Source organism: Anser cygnoides, chromosome 16 (assembly GCF_040182565.1).
Source record: "Anser cygnoides isolate HZ-2024a breed goose chromosome 16, Taihu_goose_T2T_genome, whole genome shotgun sequence".
Taxonomy (NCBI): domain Eukaryota; kingdom Metazoa; phylum Chordata; class Aves; order Anseriformes; family Anatidae; genus Anser; species Anser cygnoides.
Genome location: NC_089888.1, coordinates 15,023,807 through 15,035,891, shown reverse-complemented (window position 1 = coordinate 15,035,891; position 12,085 = coordinate 15,023,807). Strand labels below are relative to the sequence as shown.

Here is a 12,085-nt window from a genome sequence, read left to right as displayed (position 1 = left end):
GTCTGGGAGAACAAGAGTTTATGTCCGGTGGAAGAAGGGGTTGGCAACTTGGGGAGAGTACAGGGAAGTTGTCAGCTGTGCAGAGAAAAAAATCAGGAGGGATCTGGCCAGGGTCGATGGGCAGAGGCCAAGGGGATGAGGTTCAACAAGGCCAAGTGCCGGGTCCTGCACTTTGGCCACAACAACCCCATGCAGTGCTACAGGCTTGGGGCAGAGTGGCTGGAAAGCTGTGCAGAGGAAAAGGGTCTGGGGGTGCTGATTGATGCTGGCCTCAACATGAGCCGGCAGTGTGCCCAGGTGGCCAAGAAGGCCAACAGCATCCTGGCCTGTATCAGGAATAGTGTAGCCAGCAGGGCCAGGGAGGTGATTGTCCCCAGTACTCTGCTCTGGTGAGGCCACACCTTGAGTGCTGTGTTCAGCCTTGGGCCCCTCACTACAAGAAGGACATCGAGGCCCTGGAGCGTGTCCAGAGAAGGGCAACGAAGCTGGTGAAGGGCCTGGAGCACAAGTCCTGTGAGGGGCGGCTGAGGGAGCTGGGGGTGTTTAGTCTGGAGAAGAGGAGGCTCAGGGGAGACCTCATTGCTCTCTACAGGTACCTGAAAGGAAGGTGTGGGGAGCTGGGGGTTGGCCTCTTCTCACAGGTAACTAGTGATAGGACTAGAGGGAATGGCCTCAAGTTGCATCGGGGGAGGTTTAGGTTGGAAATTAGGAGACATTTCTTCTCAGAAAGAGCAGTCAGGCATTGGAACGGTTGCCCAGGGAGGTAGGTGGTGTCACCGTCCCTGGGGGTGTGTAAGGAAAGGTTGGACATGGTGCTTGGGGACATGGTTTAGAGGGTAACATTGATAGTAGGGTGATGGTTGGACCAGATGATCTTGGAGGTCTTTTCCAACCTTAACGATTCTATGATTCTGTGATTCTATCTGCAGTGTCTTTATTGCAGGGCTCCTTCTATGTCTATCCTACTGTGGAAGCCAGCAAGGAGCCAAGGGTCTCCCAGGGTGTTCCAAGGAACAGGCCCATCAAGGTTCTCATTAGAGTTTATGTTGTTAAGGTAAGTCTCTTGTGGTGGTGACAGTAATGCTTGGAGGTCTGCCCCTTCCTAAGGACATCCTGCCATTCACCACTTAGTGAATTTGAGCAGCGGCACTTGTGAAAGGCTCGATACTGGCTTACAGGCTCTGCTTGGCCAGTTGGAGTCCGTTACAGTGGGGGCTTGTATTTATTCCTTGTCCATGGAGAGCCTTCTGGGCTTTGTATCTTCATGAGGTGCTAAGAATCTAGATGGGCATTGCCCAGCTCCTGTCATCTGCCTTGAGACAGTGAGCAAGCAGGTGGGCTGGCAGCTGGAGGCATCTGTTGCTTGTTAAGTGGGGATTTGCATGGCAGCAAATGTGCTTCACTTGCTGGGGCAGCTACTGGAAACACCTGACCAGTGAGCTTGGGTGGTCTCAGGCCCCACACAGTGTCTCCTATGCATGTTGCTCTCTGCAGCTGGTGTATGGCTCTACCTCTTGTGTATTCCAGGCTACAAACCTGTCTCCAGCAGACCCCAATGGCAAAGCAGACCCCTACGTGGTGGTGACAGTGGGGCAGGAGCGGAAGGACACCAAGGAGCGATATATCCCAAAGCAGCTCAATCCTGTGTTTGGAGAGTATGTAGGAAGTTTTCCTCTAGTAGGATTAATGGGAATAGTGTAAATATAGGGCTCATGCTGCGTCCCAGCATTTGCAGTCTTCTGTTCCTCTCTGCTGGAGAATCTTGTACTATAACACAAAGGTGCCAGACATGTCTCCCGCCTCCATCTGTCACAGGAGTGTTTGGGTTTAGGAGTGAAGCACTCAAAGGACTTGATTTATCAGACAAAGTAGCAAGCCAAGCAGCAACAGAGCTTTGGAGACGTTTGTCCTTACCTCCAACAAGGAGCTCTATCCAACAGCATACACTCCTGGGTGAATAACTCCTTTGTTTGAATATGCACACTGAAAACTGCACACACTGAACTTTGCAGAGCCAAATTCTATCAGAGTCTTAGGGTTGGCAAATACAGTTCTTAAATGGGTAGGATGGGTGAAACAGAGCATGTATTTCATATCTCCTTGCTAACTGCACTTTCCAAATCTGCTTCTGTTCAGAGTTGTGGAGCTGACAGTCTCCTTTCCCATGGAATCAGAGCTCACTGTGGCAATATTTGACCATGATTTGGTTGGATCTGATGATCTGATTGGGGAGACCAAGATTGATTTGGAGAATCGATTCTACAGCAAGCACAGGGCCAACTGTGGAGTGGCTTTGCAGTATGACATGTAGGTACTAGTCTGACACATTAGGGCTGTGAGAGTTCTTTTCGCCTACTGTTCAGGTGGGTAACAGAGCACCTCCAGTTCTGGAGGATGACCCTTGCAGCCACGGTATTCTTTGAGCAGGTATCATGCAGATGCACTACAAGGAATATGGATAAGTCCATCTCTTTTTATTATTATTTTTTTTGTCTCCTACCCATTTCCTGTGATAGCTCTAACTCCTACTGCAGAAGGATACATTTTGCATGTAGTAGCAAAAAAATCTTTAATGCTTTCATATTGGTGTTCCGTGAAAAAAACAATCATTTAACAGTGTTGTAATTTTGACCTCTTTCAGAAAGTAAGGCAGTTTCTTTAGAACTAGATGATTCTGTGAGCACCTAGGCTCATGATGTCTATTTTCCTTTGTCCTCATGTAATATATATTCTCTGGTGTATTTTTCTGGTGTGTTTGGCCACATTTTCTGTAAACACTTTTCTCCCCTGTTACTTGATAATTAGCTGTTGGAATTGAGCTGTTAATTAGCTGTTGGAATTGAGTTCCCAGAACAGCTGACACCTCTCTCCCAGTTCGGAGCTTCAGCTGGACTTGCTGCTGTTGCTGCTCTGACGCCAATGGTTCTGTGAGGTGCAACCCTGGCTTGTTCTGGGAGAGGAAATCTCGTTAAGCTTTTCATTCATTAAGCTTCTTTGTGTCTGTGGTTTCCCCAATGAAACTCTGAGCAGGGAGCTTGTGGCATAGCCTGTGTTGGAAGGAGGACAGGGGATCTCCTAAACTATGGAAAAAAACCTGTCATGTCTAAACTATATGTGTTCTCCCTTCCACACAGAGATGGCTACAACATGTGGCGAGATGCTTTCAAGCCCACACAGATCCTGGATAGCTTATGCAAGAAAACCTCGCTACCTGCAGCAGAGTACAGACAGGAGGAGGTCAAAGTGGGCAATAAAATCTTCAAGGTTCCTCCAGAGGCATTTCCTGAAGGTACAGAGGGCATGGCTACTCCTGTGCTCAGTGGTGAACTGGGCTAGGAACCCAACCCAACAGCCTCTCTTCCCTGAAGTGTCCAGGCTAGTTGGGCTGTTTGCCCCCACTTTGCACCCTGCCCATATTTCTGGGTCACTGTTGGGAGCATTCTCAGCTCTCAGTGTCCTGGCTTTGGTGGATGATGATGTTGCAATGGGGGAGATGTGATCCAGGCCATTAGATCCCAAAGCAGCTTCTCAGACAGTGAGTGGAACATTCCTTCTGCAAAGTAAACCCTCTCGCACAGCAGTGCATGGGCATTTGATCCTTGTTCAGCCAGCGAAGGTGTAGCTTATTCTAGTGGCTGACACTGTTATGGAGCTTTATCTCCATCTGCTTGTGACCACCATCACCAAGACATTGGGTGGGGGGGAGAAGAGGAGACTTTTAGTCTCCTTTCCTTCTCCTAGATGGCTTCATCCTTCAGGGATGCTCTCTGCTTCTGGTGGTTTTGGGTGCTTTGGGTAACACCCCACTGCTCCTCACTATTTATTTCCTCCTTATGGGCAGCTTCCACATCTCCTTTGCTATTTTTTTTCCTCCTTACTGGAATTATAAGCTGTGAGTTGGGACCACAGGTGACCAAGAACATAGTGACTTACACCCTTTGCCAGCAGTGATGCAGAACCTTCCTGAACTGTTCCTTCTGAGCTTGTTCCCTCCAGTGACAAATACTCATGCAGTGAGACCAGCCTGGAGAAAAGGACGGAGCAGATGTGGCCTGCTTCTGGATGACTGGATCTTGTGAGGCAATGCTATGTTGCCTGCAGAAAGGATGCTTTCTGTGTCTGTTCTGCGCAAAGAGCAGGACAATTTTATGTGTTCAGACAACTTTACCTTCTGCTTGTTTCAGTGTTCCTCTGCTTTCTGCTGGTCTCTAAGGGTTGGTTGTGTCATGAATGGGAAATAAATCCCACTCAGGAAAGGACAGGGCTGCCCTGTGGACCTCTGTCATGATCAGGGCCTGCTTGGGATGGTTTTGGTTTCAGAGTGATATCCAAAGGGCAGGTGTTCTCTTTAAACCTGGGACTGAGTGGGTTAGTATGTCCTTACCCATTGGTTCCTGTTTTTCTCCCCACCAGCGGGCTTTACTTTGGTCTTGAACTGCTATTTGCCTTCACTCTATGCCAAATGAGTCAGTCAGCAGCACAGACTGTTTCTTCTGGGAAGCTGCTTGTTTACCCAGTCCATCATCTATACATACCTGTGCCGGTGACTAATTTCCTGAAGCAGCTCTTTCCAGCCAGATTCCTTCATCTTCTGCCTGACTCTGTCCTGCTGCAGAGGCCTCTGCAAGGAACCAGAGAGGAGTGGCAGATGAGAACTGGTCAGTGGATGATGAACATAAGGCTTTGTACGTTCTGCAGCACTGGGAAGAGATGCCAGGATGTGGGTACAAGCTGGTACCAGAGCATGTAGAGATCCGGTCCCTTTACAACCCAGAGAACCCTGGGCTCGTGCAGGTGAGATGTGTCTCCTTGTCCAACTTAGACATTTCTCTGGCAAGGACTTTTGGGGTGACTGGTTCTCAGCTTCTTGGCTGGTCCCCTGTTGTCCCTTTGTCTCCTCATTGTGGCACAAGTCCCATGCTCTGCCCCTGCCTGGGTGGGCAACTGGAGTTGTGTGCACGTCCAGCCCTGCTATGGAAGGAGGACTGCTGCCCTTGTGTGTTTTTTGTTCAGATCCACCCTTGGAGTTTAGTGGAGCTCCTGGACCTCTCTTCATTGATGTTGTGGTCACAATATTGGTGGCCAAGAGTCCTTCCTTTCTCCTCAGGCCACACAGCTGCTCCAATGAGGATACTGTGTGGGTGGCAAGGGACCTGCTCTGCCATGGTCGGTGGTAGTGTCCTTGCCTTTCCCTGCCTCTTCCTCTGCTTTAGCCCCTGTCATTGCTCCTTTGCTCCCCTGCAAAAACCCTGTTCTGCCCTCTTGTCTTTTTCCTGCTCTCCCAGGTCACCATCACCGTAGAACAGGGCCTTGGAAGTAACATTGGTGGCTCCTGACCTGGGGACCTGGGCTGGGGTCCCGGCTCCCTTTGCTGTTCAGACAGCAGAAGCTGCTCCCACACTTTGAGCTGGATGTGAGCAGTGCCTGCAGGGAGTCTGGGACAGCAGCTCCAAGAGGAGGTGTTTCCTTCTGCTGGTGCCAATGGCCATACATTGAGCCCTGTCTGGTGGTTCCTCCACCACAGAGCACCTGGAGCTGGAGAGCCAAGATGCTCTGCACAGTGACTGGCCTGTGCTGCAGCCAGGCTGCCCATGGGGTTTCCAGGCTGGAAAGATGTTTGTGTTTGAAATAGACTCAGTTCAGCTGAGATGTTTTTTCTTGGCATCAGGGTGGGGAGGTAAAGAAGGTATTTTGAGTAGTTCCAATTTTTTTTTCCAACCCATTCTAAAATCCAGTCACACAAAGCTCTGAAGTGCTGGGGGTGGGGAGGAAGGAGACAAGTAGTGGCTTTCTGGTGAAAGCTTTCCTTGCAGGTCCAATCCTTTGCTCCTTGAAGGGTGGTCAGTCTTCTGAAACCTCTCTGCTCTCTTCTCTCATCAGGGCTCCTTGCACATGTGGATTGACATGTTTCCAAATGATGTCCCTGCACCACCACCAGTGAATATCAAGCCACGACTGCCTATCAGGTAGCACCCCCGGGAGCAGAGCTGGGACTAGTGAGCCCATGTGGAGGGTTACTGTCCCCTGCTGTGCCTGCTGGGATGTGCTGCAAAGTCCCATGCAGACTGATTGTGCTTTCTGGCACACAGCACTCTCCTTTGCTTCAGTTCTGGGTGTAGCATGGTGTCTTGGTGCATTGGCGTGGGGCACAAGTGCTTCAGCTGCACAAGTGCTCGTGAAGGGCAGGGTTAAACTCCTTGAATGGTGGACATAGAGGAGATGGAAATCCAGGTCTGAGCTGTTCACATAGCTCTTTTCTGGCTAGTGAATGGAAGTCCTCTGGGTGCCTGGAGAAGTGAAGTTGAAGGAGGTGATCTGTTGTTTTCAGTGATCTAATAAGACTATTCAGATGACGGGGCTGGGTTCTTCTCAGAGGTGCATGTGAAAGGACATGAGATAATGGACACAACTTGCAGCAAGGGAAACTCCAACTAGATATAGTTCACAATGAGAGTGAGGAAACTCTGGGACAGGGACCCAAGGAACTGGAGAAATGCTGGGATATTCAGCCTTGGAAATATTTGTAACTCATAAGGACAAGGCCCTGAGCAATCTGATCTACTGTGAAGTTAGAGAAGGAGGTTGGAGTGGAGACTGCAGAGGTCCCTTCCTGCCTAAGCCTTTCTGTGTCCCTGTCTTAGTGGTGCTGGGTGGGCTTGCACCACACCAGGAATTAGCTTTGCATAAGCTGCTTGTTTTGTCTGTGGGTGTTCGTCTTGCAGGGCTGTAACCCAGCAAAAAAGCAAAGGCTTTGTGCAAAGCAATGAGACTGCTGGGCTGGGCAGGGCCAGAGGAGCTTTGTCAGGGTACCACAGGGCTAGGAGGGTTCAGGTCCTACTGCTCCGCTGGTGTAGACTTGATCTGCCCCCCCAGGCACCAAGCATGAGAGCAGGTGTCTCACCCACCCCTGTGTCCCTCCCACAGCTATGAGTTGCGTGTGATTATCTGGAACACAGACGACGTAATCCTTGATGATGTCAACCCAATAACTGGAGAGCCTTCTAGCGACATCTACGTGAAAAGGTCTGACGGGAGCCAGCAGGAGGACAGATCCTCGCTGTCCAGCTCTCTGCTCTGCCCCTCACCCCTCACTTCCTCCTCTGAACCTCTGCCCCTCCCTGCCCCTGCACTGAATGCTCTTAGCCCCAAAGATGGTGGTCAGGTGTTGGCGCAATCTGGCTGTTTGTCCCTTCCTTTCCTGCTACCCCATGGGTAGCCCCTCCATCTTTCTAGTCTGTCTTTGGGACTGAATGACAGGGGTAGGAGATAACTGAGTTTCTCCTGCAGCTGGATAAAGGGACTCGACCATGACAAGCAGGAGACGGATGTTCACTTTAACTCCTTGACCGGGGAGGGCAATTTCAACTGGAGGTTCATCTTCCGCTTCAACTATCTCCCAACTGAGAAGGAGATCACCTACAAGAAGAAGGATTCTGTCTTTTCAGTGGAGGAATCAGAGTTTCGTGAACCAGCTGTTCTGGTTCTCCAGGTCTGGGATTATGACAGGATCTCAGCTAACGACTTTCTAGGTATGGTATGGTCTGCTGGGAGTGGGGTGGCTGTCCCTCACCTTGCTGGAGTATTACAGCATTTTCCTGGGGGTCTAGCTCTTCAAGACGAGGCACCAGCAGTGCCAGATCAAGCTCTTCAGTTCAGCAGTAACCTGGGCTGCCTTTTGGCATGTGAGTGATAGGCAGAACATAGTGGTGCACAGCTGCCCCACGGAAACACACTGAGCTGGCATGCTTGTCCCAAGGCCTTGCTGGGACTACACCCAACAAGCACTTGTACTTCCATGTGATGCTTTCAGTGGTGATTTTTTCAGCAGTGCTACTCGAGCACTAAGGAAAGTGTTAGAGAGCAATACCAGTGCTTCCTGGCAAGCACAGTTTCAGGAATGTTTAGGCAGGAAGGGGTCTGCAGTCTATTGCAAACTGCCCGCTCCGAGTAGGGAGATGCAATGTAGATCAGGTTGCTCAGAGCCTTGTCTGGGGGAGTTTTGACAATCTCCAAGAATGGAGATCCCAGCATCCCTCTGGGCCCCTCTTCTGTGCTGCACCATTCTCATAATTCTCAAATTGTTCTACCTATTTCTAATTAGAGTTTTCATTGCTGCAGCTCGTGCCTGTTGCTTTACATGATCTAGTTAGCTGACACCTCTCTTGTGTTGGGGGGTCCAAAAATGGACACAATAACGATACGCAGTCTCACCAGAGCTGAACAGGGGGGAATTCCCATTTTCCTTGGTTGCTGGCCAATACAGACCAGTATGTGATAAGACTTACTTGCTGCAAGGCCTGAGTGCTGAACTGGGGCAGGAGCTCCTTCCAAGGAAGACAGTAGAAGGCCAAACAGGGGAGTGAACTGAGGCTATTTCAGGTATAGGTCAGAGGTGAAAACCTCAATAAGTTTTCCAGATTTTATAATTCCTTATTAAAGTCTGCAGGAACAAGGGGGGAAGAGGAGTTTGGTGTGTGAGGAGAGCAGGGTGGAACATGGCATTGTTTTCACAATAACCCACTGTACCACATGCAAGCCAAACTGGCCACATCAGACTGAGGAGACAAGACCTGTAGCTTCTGCCTCTTAGTCTCCAGCTCTTGGGCTGGTCCTTTCCTATGCTGAGCTTCATGTTCTCCACCCATAAATGTGCAATACACTGTTAGACCATTGCAGCAGCTGGGACATGCTAGTGGTGGTAGGAGCATGGCTGAGACAAGCCAACTGGTGCGTGAGGTTCACCGCAGGGTTTCACCATGAGCTTTTCTCTTTACGGTGCCTGCAGGCTCCATCGAGCTGAAGCTGCATGACATGGTGCGGGCGGCCAAGAGCTCAGAGCATTGCACCATCAAAATGGCAAAGGAGAATGCTACACCTCGCTTCTCCATCTTCCGAAACAAGCGCATGCGTGGCTGGTGGCCCTTCATCAGACTTGAAGATCAAGAAGACAAGGAGAGAGAGGAGAGGAAAGCCAAGCAGAAAAGGAAGAAAAAGAAGTGGAGCAGCTCTGTCAAACAAGAAGACATTGAGTTCACAGACCCCAGTGGGAACAAGTACCTCCTGACGGTAAGGCAGGGCATTAGCAGAGGTGAGCAGAGAGCCAGTGACATGCCTTTGTCATGACATGGCTACCTGTCCTGTGTGCATGTAACCTGCAGAGGCAGCAACGGCCTAGTTGCCCAGAACGTCATGTAGGATCTTGGGGACCTGTCCCATCTGCTGCAAGTCCAGTGCTTCATCTACCCAGAGGTGCCAGCTGGAGTGGTGTGCTGGGGGTGTCTTCATATCTTCTTCTGAGCTTCCTGTAGAGCAGTTCTCAGCAAGAGGAGCAATGCAAGAGGCACCTGGCTCCCCATAAATCAGACAGGACAGCAGAAAGTTAGGCATGTCCTAGGGTCTCTGCCAACCCCAGAGAGGCAGGTGATGAATATCCCTGAGTGGACTTGCTGCTGATGGCCCAGCTAGTGGACCACTGCTTGTCCCCATGGCTGACTTGTTTTCAGTACCAGTGTGAGAGATTGCAGCCAAATTCAGATAACTGGGGAGCGCATTACAATATAGTGTCTTCCCTGCCAAATGGTTAGTTTTCGGCCAGACCACAATTTCCCCTGGTTGTAAAGTAAGAGACTCTGCAGCTAACGACTGGAAGGAAAAGTTAATTCCTCTCCAAGTGGCACTGGGAGAAAAATAGCCAGTCTAGGCAAGGCACATGGCTAGCAAGTTGCTTTGTGAAGCAGCATGTGCAGCTGTGGCTCAGGCATGTTCCCCCTCCAGGGTAAGGTGGAAGCAGAGTTCCAGCTGCTGACTGTGGAGGAGGCTGAGAAAAGTCCTGTTGGATTGGGCCGAAAAGAGCCTGAACCCCTGGAAAAGCCTAAGTGAGTATCTGCATTCATCACCTTTTAGAATGGTTGGCTCGTGTCAGGGGTATCTGTGTTTTTGGCAGCAGTGTGGGAAGAGGGAGAATCTGCTCATCAGGAAGTTCAGAGCAATTGAAGGACAAGGTGGTGGGATATGCAGGACTGGGGCTGCCAGCGCTTCCCAGAGCTTGGGTGGGTCCAGCAGGACTTGTGGCAGCCGCAGCTGGGCCAGGGCTGATCTCAAGAGGGTACTCAGGGCAGTTGTGCTGTAACATCACCTGTATGAAGGGCACCTCTCATTTAACCATATGAACATACCTGTTAGCCATGGGGGTGCAGAACAGCTCTGCTGGGGCTGTCCTGAGGCTCAGGAGTCAGCTCTGCTGTCAACAGTGCTTTCACAGGGACTGTAATTATTGTAGCCCCCAGGGTAATCCTTTCTGGAAGCAGCAGGAAGAGCTGGTGGCCTGTGAGGTTGGCAGGGCACCAGTGCAGAGGAGCTTATGTGCTGCTCTGTGGCTTGAGCCTCTGCTGATCTCTTCATCCATTTATGTTCCAGCCGGCCAAAAACTTCTTTCAACTGGTTTGTGAATCCTATGAAGACCTTTGTGTTCTTCATCTGGAAGCGATACAAGAAGTACATAATCGTGCTGTTCCTGGTTGCTCTTCTGACTGTCTTCCTGGTTTTACTGATCTATACTATGCCTGGATACATCAGTGAGAAGATCATCAATGGATAAATGGTCTCCAGAACGGGACTATTCAAAGACAACTGTGATTATTGCAAGACTTGAGGCTAGATCAGAAAGTTTAAGGAAACCTTGCAGGTGCACAGACAACCTTCAGGGTGAGAGGCATGGAGAAGTGGCCTCTCTATGAGGAGTCATGTTTCTTGCTAAGTCCCCATGAGATGCTAAGAAACCAAGTAACCAACCTACTAAATAAGGCAAACTCTTTCAAAGACAGTTACAGTTGTGGGAAAAAAAATTGTTCTTTGTTGACCTTGGGGGGATGGTGGGAAAAGGATCACAGATGGGGCTGGCCCCACAGACACGGCAGCTGAAAACAGCTTTTGCCATTGAGAGCCATTCTGGAAGGGATGGGGACATACAGAGCCATCTATGCCCTGGCTGCACAATACCTGGCACTTCTCAGGCCTCCTCGTGCCTGAGGAATTCAGAACACATTGTATAGGGGAAGGCAGGTCTGGTGGAGGGGAGGGCCTGGTGGAGGTGAGACCTGGAAAACCTTTGAATGGGGATTGCTAGGGTGCTGCTGCTGGGTGAAGGGGAGTAGAAGGACAATATAGCCAAGGTAACCATGAGCTCTTTTTATTCCAAGAGCATGGGAACAGAGAGGTCAGCTCTGGACATGGTGGCACCACCCCCGGGACACAGGCTGTTTCTGGTGGTCATGCCTCACTACCTATTTAACAGCGTTCTTTGCATGTGCTGGGCTGGGTATCAGGCTTGCTTCAAATTTCATTTTGGATCTTCGTTTCCACCGGAATAGAGCAATAGAATCACAGAATGGTTTGGGTTGGGAGGGAATTTAAAGGTCATCCAGTTCCAACCCAATTCCAATAAAAACTCCTTGGATGCTCTCTCTGACATTGCTTGGGTTCCCTAGACGTTCCCCCAGGGTCCCGCTGTTGCAGGCAGCCTTCCTGAGGCACCTTTGCCCTTCCTTCCAGGTAGCACAGCCCTGGGATGTCAGCATAGGGTTGTCAGCATGAATCTGCATTATGGTGTTGGGCTGATGTAAATTTAATGAGACTTGTTCTCAGCATGGTCTCCATCGCCCCAGGGTTCCTGTCATCTGCACAGTTGTTGCTGACACAAGCTCTGGCATAACTGGATCTCAAGTCAAGATGTTTCACCATGAGGTTTGACAGGATGGATTCCTTCCTAGTGCAGGAGGTGACAGTACAGAGGGACAGTGGCATCTCCAGTGAAATTAAGTGACAGTGGTTTTTTTTGTTGTTGTTGTTATTGAAGACATTTGACTAGTTTGTCTTTTGAATGGAGCAGGAATGGAACAAGTTTTGGGGAGAAAACATCCAGCTGTGGAGAGCCAGGCAGGCAGGGTAAGGAGGGGGTGGGGACTCTGGGTGGGACCCTACAGCTGGGTGCGGGTGAGGGGCAGGCACAGTGCTCCCTGGGGCAGGCGGCAGTGTTTGCTCCAGGATGGCAAAGGGGAGGAAGAGGGAGCCCCCTCTTTCCGCTCCT

General features: G+C 50.3%; 1 protein-coding gene across 1 annotated transcript in view; it reads left to right on the top strand.

The window, feature by feature from the left end:
- LOC106045416 (fer-1-like protein 4) overlaps nucleotides 1–11,903 on the top strand; it is a 43,204-nt gene extending 31,301 nt beyond the window's left edge. The window contains exons 35-45 of the mRNA XM_013195878.3: nucleotides 944–1,054; nucleotides 1,528–1,655; nucleotides 2,137–2,307; nucleotides 3,135–3,289; nucleotides 4,616–4,794; nucleotides 5,881–5,966; nucleotides 6,925–7,023; nucleotides 7,288–7,529; nucleotides 8,786–9,066; nucleotides 9,775–9,875; nucleotides 10,417–11,903. Of these exons, the coding sequence (XP_013051332.3) occupies nucleotides 944–1,054; nucleotides 1,528–1,655; nucleotides 2,137–2,307; nucleotides 3,135–3,289; nucleotides 4,616–4,794; nucleotides 5,881–5,966; nucleotides 6,925–7,023; nucleotides 7,288–7,529; nucleotides 8,786–9,066; nucleotides 9,775–9,875; nucleotides 10,417–10,597 (1,734 nt within the window). The 3' untranslated portion in view covers nucleotides 10,598–11,903. The remainder of the gene's footprint in view (nucleotides 1–943; nucleotides 1,055–1,527; nucleotides 1,656–2,136; nucleotides 2,308–3,134; nucleotides 3,290–4,615; nucleotides 4,795–5,880; nucleotides 5,967–6,924; nucleotides 7,024–7,287; nucleotides 7,530–8,785; nucleotides 9,067–9,774; nucleotides 9,876–10,416) is intronic.
- Nucleotides 11,904–12,085: the final 182 nt, after the last annotated feature.